The 17,392-nt window shown below is 39.7% G+C and overlaps 1 protein-coding gene across 1 annotated transcript in view; it reads left to right on the top strand.

The window, feature by feature from the left end:
• The first annotated feature begins 250 nt into the window (after positions 1-250).
• LOC115232596 overlaps positions 251-17,392 on the top strand; it is a 73,758-nt gene continuing 56,616 nt past the window's right edge. Inside the window, exon 1 of the mRNA XM_029802565.2 lies at positions 251-1,244. Coding sequence (XP_029658425.1) covers positions 826-1,244 — 419 coding nt within the window. The 5' untranslated portion in view covers positions 251-825. The remainder of the gene's footprint in view (positions 1,245-17,392) is intronic.

The raw sequence follows: 17,392 nt of genomic DNA, 5'->3' as shown, positions 1-17,392 counted from the left end.
CAGAGACTAAACAAGAAAAAAAGAAAAGAGTGAAAAGAGAAAAAGTGGAGAACGAAGAAGAGATAGCTAGAGAAAAAGAGAGGGAGAGAGAGAGATGAGAGAGAATAAGAGAGGAAGGGAGAAGTGGAGAAGACGAGAGAGAAGTGTGAGAGGATAAGGCAGGTTGCACTTTGAAAATTTCTTGGTAAATGACTTTGAAAAGCAAATAAAATAAATATATAATATAAACGTTTGTGATGCCATTTGACTTCCATAGATGTTGTAAGGAGGTATAGGTATCGTTTAAGATAATCAAGTTTTTTTTATTATTGTTATAATAAGCTTCACGCAATAAATAATAAGCCCAGAAGGCGACTGCTTTGACAGCTGAACTCGTGTGAGCTGGACTGTTCATTAACGATCTTTAACTTTCAGTTGGAGAAGTGACTTAAGCAAAAACACATCCACTCACACATAGACACACACACTCACGCACACGCTTATAGTACAAGCACCTTGCATTGTGTCATGAGCAGAGTATAATCACAGACGTGCTAACACTAAGCTCAAGGCATCGAATTACAATGAACAGTTATAAACCAACAAACACAAACAATCTAAACTCACTCATTTAAATATATTTATGAAAGCCCACTTTTTGGTCTGAAGGTAAAAAAAAAAAAAATAGAAAGAGAGAAAAAAGGAAAATTCTTAGAGTTGTCGAGATTCTCAGTTTGTAACGGATTATAACAAGAAAGTGACAAGTCGCACCAGAAGCTGAAATATTCTTTTGTTTTCAAAACGATTCTCATTTCTGCAGTTGTTTAGAGGCTCACCACTACAAATATGTTTTCAGCTACCATTTCTAAAATTGTGAATGAACTCGGAAGGGACACTCTTCATGCCACTCCGAGTATCGACGAAGCACAGAAAATTAAGTTGTACAATATTGTTATCAAACATAAAAAGAAACATTTCTGGCAGGCCGACTACCGACTCGAACCCCTGGCCTCCAGCATTGAAACTCTTTTGAAAACTTCAGACAGCAAATCTCCAGATACTCTGCAGTCAATTACCAGGAAGAGGGAGCTTGGTGATTACACTTTCCAAGTGTCCACCAATGCGAAGGGTCTCCTTGGTGTGGAACTCTGCGCAAATGGTGTTGATATTGATGGGAATGATACGTCTACAAGAAGCATAAACACGGCCAAACTGGAGAAGGTTTACGTTACGGAGTATGAACTGGAGAAAGCCTTACACAAAAGGTAAAACGGTCTTTTTTTCCATTTTTATAAAACCCCTAAAAATTCCCCCCCCCTTAAAGTAAGTCTGTATATAACCAACGCGTAATGAATTATTTGTAATATATTTTATTTACTACTTAAAGGCGAGTCAACGAAGCTTCCTTTATGTGGTCGCTCTATCTGCTGGAAATAGCAGCCAAATTTCCTTCAGTTTATACCTTTCCGTCTCAGTTAATGAATAAATGAATAAAATAAATAGAAATGAAAACCTAACGGATAATGTTGTTTAAAACACTGTTTTTAAATAAGATAGGACATGTATGGCTCGAGCCCTTTGCGCATAGGTTGTATGTACTCAACCTATCATCACAAAAATAGGGGGTACACGACTACACATGGGGTACACTTGTGTAGATATACCATCCGAAATCATTTATATTCCCGCTAAATGTTGTAAGATAACCAAAAAGCGGGATGTCTCCCCCCCATTTTTGTATATGTGTGTGTATTATTAATTCTGGGCTTATCGCTTGCTTAAAAAATTAATATATTCGTACAACTGCTGCTTAAAGTTGACTTATAATCTGGGTAACCCGATTTGGCTGGTTTTGTCTATTGAATATACTACTCCCTATTGTGAAAAGATTTGTGTCTGTATCTTCCACAAAGTCCTTATTATAATTGATTAATTCATCAATGAAACTTGTCGCAGTGTAGTGGGGACTGTAGTCAGTTACCTAATAATAATAATAAACAGGTGCGAGTTAAGATGCAGACACTTTCAGTCGTAGCTGCATCACTTTTTACGCATATTTGTTTACTCTCTCGCTATCTTTGTTTTTAATATTTACAAACAGTAAAAAAAATAAAAAAATAATATATAATATATATATATATTACGGAGATGTACTCGCATAGCAAGTAATTTGATCTGAGAGATGCAGCACGGATTTTTGTCAGTGAACAGGTCGCGGATTTTAGCGACGAAAATATTTTGACAAATTAAACTTAAATGTTGAAGTGAATCGAACGGCTTTTGTGTGTTTCTTAAATGGCTTACAAACACCTTCCACGCTGCAATTGTTATATATATATTTATAAAAAAGCAAACTTTGAATCCAGTAGTCGACTTTCACTTTGTTTTCCACTCGAAAGCAAACTTTTTAAAATGGAAAATAAGTTGGCCGCTTTTACATAAACATATACTTACACAAATAGGTACTACTAGCGAACAGTGGTCCTGGTGCGCGCACTCGCGCATCCGCGCTAGCTAGTCGTATGTAGTCGATCCTACGACTTTTTAACCCCTAAACCTAATCCTAACCCTAGACCTAATTTTTTAACCCCTAAACCTAACCCTAACCTTAGTTTGTTTATAAAAATAATTTATGTACTTAGTTTTAAAAATTATTCACTTTGCGTTTTATTTACTTTGTTCGAAAAATATTATTTAATTTTCTTTGATATGTATTCACCCTTGAAATACAAACATACGCGCAAGTCGTTGTAGGGTCGACTACTTACGACTAGCTAGCGCGAGTGCGCGCTCCGGGACCACTGTTCGCTACTAGTTAACCACAAGTATACATATGTACATACACACACACATAAACACGTAGATACACAAAAAATACATAAACATAAGCGATTCTTGAAAACAAAAAAGATATATATATGTATTTATACATTACTTTATATAATTATGAGCATAATTATAATTAGGGTTCAGCAAAAATAAATTTGCTTTGCCACATACCAAACTTTTAGAAATAGCAGCCAAAGAACTTAGCTATTTCTTCTACTATAAGAGGGAACCCTAACCCAAAAACAATTTTTTTGAGTATACATTGTCTGGGAGATCCTTCTTATAGTAGAAGAAATAGCTAAGTTCTTTGGCTGCTATTTCTAAAAGTTCGGTATGTGGCAAAGCAAATTTTTGCCATTTATTTTTGCTGAACCCTAATTATAATTATACTCATAATTATATAAAGTAATGTTTAAGTTTACCGTAAATGGTCCTTTTAACGTGCTGAACACTGCTTGGTAGAATTATCAATTACTAATTAATTAATTTTACCCTTTATTATTATTATTGATAATATATATATTTATATGTATGTGCGAGTGTGTGTTCGACTGTTCAATTCGCTCATGGACAGGACAAGCAATAATGGGTGGACGTACTTGAGCGTGTGTGAGCATGTTTCACTACTCAGCTCGATCGCGGATCTTTCATGTTTATGGATTTTTCGTGTGTATCTATGGATATTGGTACATACACACACACATCTATAAATGGTTGGTCATTGCTGGGAGGACTTTTAAAATAGAGAGGGGAAAAAATAGTGTATTGCCCGATGTTTATAACGTTTAACATTTACAGATAAACTGCAGTTTGAAACAAATTAAAATTACAAAAATAAAAAATAAAAACATTCTGAAGTTTTATATTAATATAATTCAGTGCTTTTCAAACTTTTTGCTGGAGCGGAACCCCAAGGAAACATTCCACTGGCTCGGAGAACCCCTGTGCAATAATTTAATAGTTTTATGCACACATATCTGCATAGGAGAATTAAAAATTACTGCCGATTTTAGCACTTTTGTAACTTCTTGCGGAACCCCTGGACTGTACTGGCGGAACCCCGGTTGAAAACCACTGATGTAATTAATTAACTTCAAACCCGGCGAAGGTTTTGAAGAATACGCACACTCGGTGTTTAAGGTAACGCCGAAAACAGGCGGTGTGCGTATTCTTTACCGTTTTTTTCCAGAGAATATACATAGAATCGGAAATTATCAAGAACACCACCAGAGGCAATAAGGTGGAGCTGTATGACAGTCACCCACCCATACCAGCAATAAATTGTTTGGGTGTGTAGGTTTTAAGAATCGGAAATCATAATTCCGAGAAAAAAGAATAAGAAAGAAAAAAAAAAACAACCAAAACAAACGTCCTTTTTATTTCTTTTCAGTTTTGTTTGTCTTTAGAAAAAACTTTTCAGCTCTGATTCTTTAAAATATGTCGAATGTTTTAAAGCATCAATCTAAAATAGTTGGGGTGGAGGGAGGGATTGTCAAAACTCCAAAATTATGAGAGACTGGGGGTGGAGGTGAGGCAATAAACCCCCTCCTATCCCTTACAACATTTTTTTGCAGACTCATCTATGACATTTAAAACAGACATCTGAAGATGTGAACTAAATAATTTGCCATTCCATTCTATCGGAATGCGTATTTTTGCATTTGCAGAGATATTAGTCACCTTATTTTCTGTTTCGAAGGTTAAATTCTGGGATTTTTATTTCCTACAAAGGTGTGCCCCTTGACTTTGTTTCCTCATAACCTAAAGAAAAATGGATTTTGTTTAGAAGAAATTTTCTGCGAACATGCTTCAGGTGATGTAGATTCCGATTGCATCGGAATTTGTTGTGAGAAAAATTTTCCAGTGGTGGAAAGAGGAGTTTCGGAAAATTCACATGTGTCAGCTTTGTTTCTTAATAACTTCCAGAAAATTTGATATTTTTTAATGAAATTTTCTATAAATACGTTTCGGATGGTGTAGATTACGATTATATCAGAATTTAAGGTGAAAAAAAAAAAAAAAAACAACAAAAAAAAATCGATCTGCTCGTTCACATTCACATATTACATATATCTACAAAAAGAAATTTGAAATTACGACAAAAATTATGATGTCAGTATATACGTGTCGTGCTCATCATTTTTCTTTTTGCATCGTAACCTTACACATTCTGAAAAAGGTATTTCTAGAAGATTAAAAAGAAAAAGAAAACAAAAACAAACAAACAAAAACACCATTTTCCCGGACGTTACGAAGAAACAAAACCGATTCGTATGAATTTTTTGAAACTCCTCTTCCCACCCTCGGAATAAATTTTTCAAGACAAATTCTGTTGTTGTTGGAATTTATGCCATCTGAAGCGAATGTGTAGAAAATTTCACCAGAAAACATCCACGAAAGTTATGAGGAAACAAATCAGAGACAGACTTTTTGTGTGCCAAAAAAGGCAATCTTTGAAGTCAGCAATCCACTTTCATTTTGTCAATTAACAGTATTTCACCTGCTTTTCGTTGACCGTGTGATTGAATCAGATTTAAATTTTGTTGTTCATTGTTGTATAGTTTAAGAGGAATTAAAAAAATTTAACGATTACACTTCCTCAAAAAAAAAAAAAAAAGAAAGAAAAGAAAAAAGACAAAATCACTTGATCTGGAAGTTTCTATCAAGAATTTGTTGTTTCGAAAGTTTTTGGTCAACTTTTAGCATTCGGTTTGTCTCTGACCACTAATTGTTAAACAGCCAAGCTGCTTCCATTGCAGACAAGTGTATATGCATTCATCATCATCATCGTTTAATGTCCGTTTTCCATGCTAGCATGGGTTGGACGGTTCGACCGGGGTCTGGGAAGCCAGGAGGCTGCACCAGGCTCCGGTCTGATCTGGCAGTGTTTCTACAGCTGGATGCCCTTCTTAATGCCAACCACTCCGTGAGTGTAGTGGGTGCTTTTTACGTGCCAGGGGAGGCTGGCAACGGCCACGATCTGTTGGTGCTTTTTACGTGCCACCGGCACGGAAGCCAGTCAAGGCGGCGCTGGCATTGGCCACGTTCGGATGGTGCTTTTTACGTGAAAAAGAAATTTTGAAGAAACCGTCCTAAAGTTGGAGAGAACATTAAACTAATTAAACATGCATGAACACACACACACATACACACACACTCACTCACACAAGTACACTTGCATATAAATGGTTGGTCTCTGCTGGGAGTACTTTTAAATTAGAGAGCTATTTAGGAAAACAGTGTTTCGTCTGATCTTTAAAACGTTTAACATTAACAAATGCCCTCCCCCTCATCCACTGTTTCTGAAATTTCATTAAAATATTTAATTAATCTTAAGCCCTACTCATAACTTTTCTAGAGAATATGCGTAAAATTTGAAATTATCTGGAGCACCGAAGGCAATAAATTTTTTGGGTGCGATTCTTTTAAGAATCGCACAGGGTGATTCTGAAAAAAAAAAAAAAAAAGGGTGGGGTGCGGGGTATCTTTGCCCCATTTTATTCCATTTCTTTGCAATTTTGGTTGTCTTTTGAAAAGTTTTCAGCTGTATCTTTTCAACATCTGAAACTCTGATTCTTCAGAATATACTCTTTTTTTCTTTACTTGTTTCAGTCATTTGACTGTGACCATGCTGGAGCACTGCCTTTAGTCAAGCAAATCGACTCCAGGACTTATTTTTTTGTAAGCCTAGTACTTATTCTATCGGTCTCTTTTGCTGAACTGCTAAGTTACGGCGACATAGACACACCAGCATTGGTTGTCAAGCGATGTTAGGGGGACAGACACACACACACATACATATATATATATATAATATATATATATATATATATATATATATATATATATATATACATACATACATACATACATACATATACTACGGGCTTCTTTCAGTTTCTGTCTACCAAATCCACTCACAAGGCTTTGGTCAACCCAAGGCTATAGTAGACGACACTTGCCCAAGGTGCCATGCAGTGGGACTGAACCCAGAACCATGTGCAAAAATATATAATTTCTAAAATAATTTGTGTGAGGCACAGACATGGCTGTGTGGTAAGTAGCTTGCTTCCCAACCACATGGTTCCAGATTCAGTCCCACTGCATGGCATCTTGGGCTATAGCCTCTTCTTCTGCTATAGCCTCTTCTTCTGTTATAGCCTCAGGCTGACCAAAGCCTTATGAGGGGATTTGGTAGATGGAAACTGAAAGAAGCCCCTCATATATGTATAGGCATAGGTGTGGCTGTGTGGTAAGAAGCTTGTTTACCAACCACCTGGTTCCAGGTTCAGTCCCATTGCATGGCACCTTGGGCAAGTGTCTTCTACTGTAGTCTCGGGCTGGCCAAAGCCTTGTGGGTTGATTTGGCAGATGGAAACTGAAAGAAGCCTGTTATATATTTATGTATGTGTGTGTGTGTGTGTTTACCTCCTCCCCCCTGCACCATTGCTTGACAATTGATGTTGGTTTGTTGATGTCCCCGTAACTTAGCGGTTTGGCAAAAGAGACCAATAGAATAAGTACTAGGCTTAACAAAGAATAAGTCTCAGGGTCGATTTGTTCAACTAAAGGTGGTGCTCCATCATGGCTGCAGTCAAGTGACTGAAACTAAGCAAATAAAAGACCATACTGAAAGTGGAACATGACTAAGCAAAACCTGGTAGAATTCCAAGTCTTGCACTGATCCTTCATCATCAGCATCGTTTAACGTCCGTTTTCCATGCTGGCATGGGTTGGAAATTATTATTTTTTTATTTCAACCCTGGTTTTTTTTCTATGTGTATTCTTTCAGAGACACTCATTAATTACATCTTTTCTTTCATATTGTATTAACTTCAGTCATTTGATAGCGCCCATGCTGGGGCACCAACTTGAAAGACATTTTTAGTTGAATGAATCGACTCCAGGGCGTTCTTTTTTTAAATCCTAGTATTTATTCTGTTGTTCTCTTTTGCCAAACTAGTAAGTTACAAGGATGTAAACAAACCAACAACAGTTGCCAAGTGGTGATGGAAGACAAACTTAGATGTAAAGATACTCACACACACATACGACGGGCTTCTTTCAGTTTCTCTCCATCATATCCACTGACAAGGCTTTGGTTGGTCCAAGGTTATAGTAGAAGACACTTGCCCAAGGTGCCACATAGCGGGGCTGAACCAGAAACCATGTGATTAGGAAAAAATGTTTAAAATTTTTTTTATTGAGTAAAAGAAATTTTTCTTCTGTTAAAATAATAAAACTAAAAGAAATGATACAAAAACATCAAAAAGAAAACATCTGACAATTATTTACTGCAATGTTTTTTTTCAAAATTTTTACACACCTGTACAGGTGTGATGGAAGTTCTTCAATTTACTGTATTACATACGTTTGACCTGACCATATTTGTATTCAGTATGTAGAATACTCCTCTAAGATATTTTAACTCATCTATAGGCACAGAAGTGGCTGTGTGGTACCTTGCTTACCAACCACATAGTTCCTGGTTCAGTCCCACTGCGTGGCACCTTGGGCAAGTGTCTTCTACTCTAGCCTCGGGCTGACCGAATCCTTGTGAGTGGATTTGGTAAATGGAAACTGATAGAAGCCCATCATCATAATTGTTGTTGTTTAACATCTGTTTTTGATGCTGGCATGGGTTTGACGGTTTGACTGAGGATTGGCAAGCCAGAAGGCTGCACCATGCTCCACTCTGATCCGGCAAGGTTTCTACAGCTGGATTCCTTTTCTAACGCCAACCACTCTGAGAGTGTAGTAGGTACTTTTTTTATGTGTCACTGGCACAGGGGCCACCAGCATGGGAACCACAACTACAATTTCCATTTGATTGTGATTTGATTTCATTTTGATGTTGATGTACTTGACTCAGTAGGTCTCCTCAAGCACGGCATGTCACCCTGTGATCCAAAGGTACTTCTTGAGTTGGCTGCTTATTCATGTTTCATGAATTTAAAATCAGGGGTGGGAAAATCCCTGCCCACGGGCACAATTGTGCCTGCGAGCCCATTTTATTGCACCTGTAAGCTGATGTACTTGTATGTACAAAATATAGTAAGTTTTCCAATTGTGAAATTTATAGAATACTCTTATTCCTATTTGCAACATTGGTCATGTTTCCACTACAACTTAAACCAGTCAGACTCGAACAGAAACTCGTCCGGTAATTACCATTTGAATGGAAATTTTGTTTTCACTATAAAACACATATTGCTAGGTTTGTACCACCCTCTTGAGACTCAACCACACTCTAGCTGAAAAATATAGAATACCTATTTCTTTACTACTCACAGAGGGGCTAAACACAGAGAAGACATAGAAGGACAGACAAACGGATTAAGTCGATTATATCGACCCCAGTGCGTAACTGGTACTTATTTAATCGACCCCGAAAGGATGAAAGGCAAAGTCGACCTCGGCGGAATTTGAACTCAGAACGTAGCAGCAGACGAAATAACGCAAAGCATTTCGCCCAGTGTTCTAACGACTCTGCCAGCTTGACACCTGAAAAATATAGAATACCTCTTAGGTAATATAAACATCCTAAATTCAGTGGCGGCGTTAATGAAGATGTTATGCATTAATTTAATGTGTTAAACTGATGTATATCAAATTATACATAGATATATATAAGAGTTAGAACTTGTGGTCCACCTATGGCCCTTTTACTTTGGAAATTTTTCCCTGCCACTCTAAAGTTTCCCCACCCCTGATTTAAATGAATAAAGGTTAAAACCTTCTGGATAGGATTCAGATCTTTTGCAGCTAAAACTCCCAGATAATCTAACATTTCTTCCCAACAATTAGTGAAATTGTTGCACGTAAAACTAGCTGTTGTTACCAAATCAGCAACATCTGTGCATCACGAGCTAAGGTAATGACTAACAGACAACCTGTTGTGTTATTTTACTCCAAGTCCATTCAGATTGGCCAAAAGACATACAAGCCATAATCATCCGATTTTTGGAATAGGTTTCCACACACAGTATTATAATGAGTATCTATATTTTTTAAGGTGGTAGAGAATGATTTGAGTCAGATTTAGCTGTTGTTTCTAGCAGGTTTAACAACCACTTAAAGGCTATGTTATTAGTTGAATAGCAGGCCACTTTATATCTATCCACTTAGCCTTCCATATGGTCATACACCAATGGTACTTTATGACACATTGTGACTCATAATTGACAGCATTAAAAACAACATACTTTAAGTATTTGTCAGTTTATTCTTAACTTGAAATTATGTACTTTTTACAGACTATGATATTTGTTAAGGGGTATCTGGCTACAAGTATCCACCCATCCATCAAGCCAACCTATTTCTTTACTACCCACAAGGGGCTAAACACAGAAGGGACAAACAAGGACAGACAAACGGATTAAGTTGATTATATCGATCCCAGTGCGTAACTGGTACTTATTTAATCGACCCCGAAAGGATGAAAGGCAAAGTTGACCTCGGCGGAATTTGAACTCAGAACGTAGCGGCAGACGAAATACTGCTAAACATTTTGCCCGGCGTGCTAAAGTTTCTGCCAGCTCGCCAACCATCCATCCAACCACCAATCCCTCCCTCCATCCATCCATCCATCCATCCTTCCATCCATCAAGCCAGCCAGCCATTATATATAATTTAGTAACAGTTTGATAGTTCCTTAGGTTTGTTGAATGAACCTTTTTCCATTTAGATGCTGGTGCCATGTAAAAGTGTTGGTACCAGTTCTACCTAAAAGCGCCCATGCTGGTGTCACCTAAAAGTGCCCATGCTGGTCTCACGTAAAGGTGCCACACAAAAGTGCTCATGCTGGTGCCACATAAAAGTGCCCGTGTTGGTGCCATGTGAAGGTGCCCATGCTGGTGTCACGTAAGATTGTTAATGCTGGTGCCACGTAAAAGCACCCATACTTGTGCCACGTAAAAAAGTACCCATGCTGGTGCCACATAAAGGTGCTCATGCTGGTTCCACGTAAGAGTGCTAATGCTGGTGCCATATAAAGGTGCCCATGCTGGTTCCACATAAAAGCATCCGTGCTGGTGTTACATAAAGGTGCCATGTAAAAGTGCCCTTGTTGGTGTCACATAAAACCTGCCATGCTGGTGCCACATAAAAAATACCCAGTTCACTCTAGGAAGAGCATCCAGCCACAGAAACCATGCCAAATCAGAGTACGGAATCCAGGCAGTTCTCCAGCCTTGCCAGCTCCTGCCAAACCGTCCAACCCATGCCAACATGGAAAACGGATGTTGAATAATGATGATACCTGATGAGATACATTGGCTCTACAAGCCTCTGATATTGTCAGTCACATAGAACTGAGTCAAACTGTTGTGCCGGTGGCACGTAAAAAACACCATCCTATTGTGGCCGTTTGCCAGCCTCGTCTGGCACCTGTCCAGGTGGCATGTAAAAAGCACCCACTACACTCACAGAGTGGTTGGCGTTAGGAAGGGCATCCAGCTGTAGAAACACTGCCAGATCAGACTGGGCCTGGTGCAGCCTTCTGGCTTCCCAGACCCCAGTTGAACCGTCCAACCCATGCTAGCATGGAAAAAACGGACGTTAAACGATGATGATGATGATGATGATCATTTAACATCTGCTTTCCATGCAGGCATGGGTTGGACTGAGGGCTGGCGAGCCTGAGGGCTGCACCAGACTCCAATCTGATCTGGCAAGGTTTCTACATCTAGATGCCCTTCCTAATGCCAACCACTCTGAGAGTGAAATGGGTGCTTTTTATGTGCCATCACTTTTTATTGCAGCTATCCTCATCCAATACACACCACATGGCCACACCAGCACAGTCTCTTCTCTCTTGCACACATTACCTGATACCTCAGAATACCCAGCTTTTCTCTTAAATCACTTACACTCTGTCGTACGTGCACACTCACATCACCCATCCAATGGAGCAATGCTGGCTTGCTTTCTTTCAAGCCTTCGCATGTCCTCTACATTCGCAGCCCATGTCTCACTGCCATGTAGCAGAGCTGTCAGTACATAGACATCATACCTTTCACTCTGAGAGAAAGGCTCTTTGAACTTTGGCCAGCCTGTCCTTATTTTAGCAGTAACACTTTTAAAACTACCACCTCCACTGCTAACTTGATGGCCTTAGTAACAGAAACTGTCTGCTACTTCTAGGGATACCCATTGGACATTTGAGGGAGTCATGTTTTCTGTACATTCCTAGTGTTTCGTGTACCTGCACATCTGCCACATACAAAGACTACTTTCTCTGTTAACCTTCTTGTAATACTGTTGCATCACTTATGTGAGAATGAATTTTGAGTAACCGTTAATGTAATTTACTTTCAGGTATTGATGAATTAAGTTTACTTTTAACCTCCACATTCTTGCAAACATCAAGTTGGCAGCTAACTCGCTTTGTGATCATGAGTGCACCAAACCTCACGTGTGCGTATGCACACATTTTTGCGGATGCTCGTATGAACGAGTGTACTCGCGCCATACAGCTTGACCGAGGGCGTTTATACATCCATATTTGTTAACGATAAGGCGGCGAGCTGGCAGAATCGTTAACACACCGGGCGAAATGCTTAGCGGTATTGCGTCTGTCATTGCGTTCTGAGTTCAAATTCCGCTGAGGTCGACTTTGCCTTTTATCCTTTCGGGGTCGATAAATTAAGTACCAGTTACGCACTGGGGTTGATGTAATCGACTTAATCCATTTGTCTGTCCTTGTTTGTCCCCTCTATGTTTAGCCCCTTGTGGCAATAAAGAAACACATATTTGTTAATGGTTATTTTTAATACTTTTCTCGCTGGATTGTGTGTTCATTTCTCTTTTTGTCATCTGTGATTTTATTTTTGATCTTCTATATAGATGAAGATATTTCCTCTGTCTGACTGCTCCTCTCTCTAAAAAAACGGAAAGTTACATTGCGGAACAGTCATTTTAACGAGTTGTATTTATTTATTTATCACCCGACGAGATACATCTGCACCACCGGATGCCCCTGAACCAGTTGTTGAGTGTCCCACCCATACGGAATCAATGCTAGATGCATCGAAACAGCTATCGCGATTAATAATAAATTCTCTTATATTCCATCTTCCATTTGCCATATATATATATATATATATATATGGTTTAGTGTTTAGGGTGTTGCACTCATGATTGCGTAATCACTCGAGCACTACCAGTTATTCACCCCTATCATCATCCCATCCATACTATTTCCCATCAATCAGCTCTTTCCTGTGCCTTCAGTAATCTCTTTCCCTTCCAAGATACATTTTAGGGCTGACATACTTCATCTTTAACCTCTCCCCTTTTCTGCTCCTGTTCTCAACACCCTCTCACATCTACTATTTATGCCCCCACCCACCATTCTCACCTCACTTACCTAAATATATCTCTGACCATCCCTTCCCATCTCTAACCCCATCTGTCACTCTCCTCCCCCACTCTTATGAAATAACCCGCCTTCTCCTTCCCTCCTCATACACAGTCTATACCCTCCCTTATACCCCCCTTCTCGTACCATGACACCCTGTCATCATTCTCTTTATCCTACTCTCAACCACCCCTTCATAATGTTGGCTAACCATGTATCTCCTCCATTATGAGGTCCCTACCTTTGTCCCATCATACTTTAGTCTTTCTGCCCTTCGAGTGATTACAGTAGCTGATTAGTTGAGTGATATAGGGATGGGTGGTAGGACGATGAGATGTGGAAGGGAATGCTTGATGTAGGCAAATTGAAAGTAGGACCCAGCTATGTACAGCATGCATAAATACAGTACTACCTTAATTCCTCTCTAGTCTTCACATGTCCATTGCATTCAGGTCTCATGTCTCACACTACCATGTAGTATATCTGTCTATATATAATCATGATACATTCTGCCTTTCACTTTGAGAGAGAGAGAGACACTTTTGTTACCAGAGGTAATGGCTCTCTGAACTTTCTCTACCCTATTCTCATTGTAGCAACATTACTTTCAGAATGTCCTCCTCCTCCTCCTCATCATCATTGTTTAACGTCCGCTTTCCATGCTAGCATGGGTTGGATGATTTTAACTGAGGGCTGGCGAACCAGATGGTTGCACCAGGCTCCAATCTTGATCTGGCAGAGTTTCTACAGCTGGATGCCCTTCCTAACGCCAACCACTCTGAGAGTGTAGTGGGTGCTTTTTATGTGCCACCGGCATGGGGGCCAGTCAGGTGGTACTGGCAATGACCTCGCTTGAATCTTTTTTACACATGCCACTGACACAGGTGCCAGTAAGGCGATGCTGGTAATGATCCGCATGGAAGCCAGTTAGCCGCTCTGGCAACGATCACGCTCGGATGGTGCTCTTAGCACCCTACTAGCACGGGGAACAAGTGCCAGTAAGGCGACACTGGTAACGATCACACTCAAATGGTGCTTTTATGTGCCACTGGCATGGAAGCCGGTTAGCCGCTCTGTCAACAATCACGCTCGTATGGTGCTCGTGCCTGTCATCGAATTTCAGCCATCTAGATAATAGAAACTAATACCTCTAGGGAATCTCCTGAGCATTTCCTGTGTGTCCCTAGTGTTTATTGCTCTTGCACATCTGCCACACACACAAAGACTACTTTCTCTATCAACCTACCTGTGATTCCACTGCACCTCTTATATGGCCATAACTTACACTAAGTACATTGGATGGAATTCTTGCCTACACCTGTCGTACATATTGAGCAAAGCCATTTACCTATCAGGAAGAGAGTCCTGTCCATTTTCTTGCTAATTACAATTTTTGTCCTTGCTAGGTTAACTTCAAAGTCTTTTGATTCCAGGTTTTGCTTTCACACCTGGAATTTCTCTTCCAATTCTGATACAAATTCTGCTAAGAATGAAGTTATCAGCATATAGTAGCTCCCTAGTGCAGTCCTACTTAAATTCCTCTGTTGTGGCCTGGAGGACTATGATAAATAAGAGTGGACTGAGAACTGAGCTCTGGTGAACTCCTACCTGTACACTAAATTTGTTGTTATATTGTGGCCGACTCTCATTTTACCGACAGTGTCCCAGTATATGGCTTGCATGGCTCTAGCAAGCCATTCATCTAGTCCTAGCTTCCTCAGAAACTGCCAGATCATGGACTGATGGACTCTATTGAAGGCTTTCTTCAGGCTGACGAATGCCAAGTACAATGGCTTTAGCTGGGTACTTCTCTTGCAGTTGTCTTACTAGAAATATGGCATCAGTAGCATTTCGCTCTGGCACAAAACCAGATTACATCTCATCTTGGCTAATTCTGTTCCTAATTAATTGAGCTATAAATTTCTGTAAATTTCTTGAGCTGGTCCAGCAATTTGATACTTCTGTGATTACTTTTGTCTGAGGCATCTCCCTTACGCATGTAACAGCTAACTGTAATGCTGCTACACCAGTCATTGGGTATGACACCTCTCTGTACAACCTAATTGGCTATACAGGTGACAAGGCTGTATCTTACTCCGACAGATATTTTAAGCATCTCAGCAGTGATTCCTAACGAACCAGGAGCTTTACCTGTCTGCATATCCTTGATTGCTTTATCTATCATCCTGGTATCAATTTGGATTACTGGTCCCGCTGTTGGATCTACACTAGAAAAACCTTCTTTCTCCCAAGTATTCGCAATGTTTAACAGCTTTTTATAGAAACACTTCCATGCTTCATGCCGATGGCACATTAAACACACCATTCAAGCGTGATTGTTACCACGTTGCCTTACTAGCACTTGTGCTGGTGGCACGTGAAACATTTGAGTGAGGTCGTCGCCAGTGCCGCTGGACTGGGTCCTGTGCAGGTGGCACATAAAAACCACCATTTGGGTGTGGCCGTTGCCAGTACCACCAAACTGGCCCTCATGCCGGTGGCATGTAAAAGCACCCACTACACTCTCGGAGTGGTTGGCGTTAGGAAGGGCATCCAGCTGTAGAAACTCTGCCAGATCAGATTGGAGTTTGGTTCGCCAGACCTCAGTCAAATCGTCCAACCCATGCTAGCATGGAAAGCGGACGTTAAATGATGATGATGATGATTGTCTGCACATGCTTCTCATCCACACCTCAATTCTCTTTGATGTCTTGCAATCGGAACACCCTCATTCCTCCGATTCTCATACTGTAGGATCTCTTACTTTCTGCTTCCCACTTTGCTCTGTAAACCCGTCTCTTAGCTTCTCTTCTGGTCACCTGATACAATTCTCTGCTGCCATCATTTTTCAGTCTTTTAAGGCCTATCTTTTTGCTTTTATGGCTCAGTTTACCCCACTGTTCTTTCTCTCTTGGGAGCCGACTTCTATTTATGCTAGTGAGTTTCATTGGAGAGTATTTTGAACAATGGGAACAATCAGACAAGATCTGTTACTTATCACTCGGCCCTTCACTTACATTTCCTCTGATATTGAAGCAACTTAGCAGATAAGTGACAGATCTTAATCTGATTGTTCCCCAGTTTGCTTTGTGTAGATTGATATTATCAAATGGGTGTGGCTGGACGAGAGTTACTGGCTTTGCTGTGCTGGAAACTAAGATTGTGGAGTACCATATCGTGGTCAGAGAGAAGAGTTTATACTTTGGATGTGGCTAAAATGGTTTCTTAACATCAGGTCCAAGATATTTTTCTGTTGTCTTGTTGACTCCAGTTGGGATAAAAAAAAATTCATCCACGAAGTTAAATAGCAATTTTATTGCAATTTTGCCTGGTGTTGAGATGCTTTTAGTTACCTGGTTGCAGGGTATTTGTAGGCCAGTTGAATGAGGTTAAAACCACTCATCATGAATAAGTTCCTGTACCACTAAACACTTTTCAGGTGTGAAACCAATGGTCACTCTCTGACCAGCCATAACGGTCAACTTCCTAAAATATGTGGCATGTAAAAAGCACCATTTAAGCGTAATTGATGCCAGTGCCGCCTGACTGGCTCCCATATCAGTGGCACATAAAAAGCACCCACTACACTCTCAGAGTGGTTGGCGTTAGGAAGGGCATCCAGCTGTTGAAACCTTGCCAGATTAATTTGGAGCCTGGTGCAGCCTCCTGGCTTGCCAGTCCTCAGTCAAACCATCTAACCCATGCCAGCATGGAAAGTGGACGTTAAACAACAATGACGATGATATATATATATATATATATATATATATATTGGTTTGGTGATGCAAATAGGAAAAATAGAATTCAAAGCATGAGTATATTATGTATTTTTACTAATATTTAACTGAAGCAACAGAGTGACTCAAAGGTTGAGAGTTTCCAATTAGTTACTGATTGAGGAGTTGTGAATTTGTATACCAGCGATAATATTATTTCCCTGGACAGTTCTTGAATGAATTATAAAAAGAATTCCAATGTCATGGGGATAATTCATATTTTCCAAATAGTTTTCCCATTATGCCATTCAATAAGTAACTAAATAAATAAACAAACAAATAAGGAAAAATTTGTGTGTACTTACATGTGTGTGTGTGTGGTGTGTGTGTGTGTCTGTGTGTGTGTATTTTCAGCCACACATTCTCAATATAGGTACATTAACATACACATATGCATGTTTTGGGAAAGTGGTTAATTGTGTTGCTTTTGTTGTGGAAGGGGTGGGTG

Source organism: Octopus sinensis, linkage group LG2, assembly GCF_006345805.1.
Source record: "Octopus sinensis linkage group LG2, ASM634580v1, whole genome shotgun sequence".
Classification (NCBI taxonomy): Eukaryota; Metazoa; Mollusca; class Cephalopoda; order Octopoda; family Octopodidae; genus Octopus; species Octopus sinensis.
Note: the sequence above shows the minus strand (reverse complement) of the source record. Positions and strands in the feature narration are given on the sequence as shown.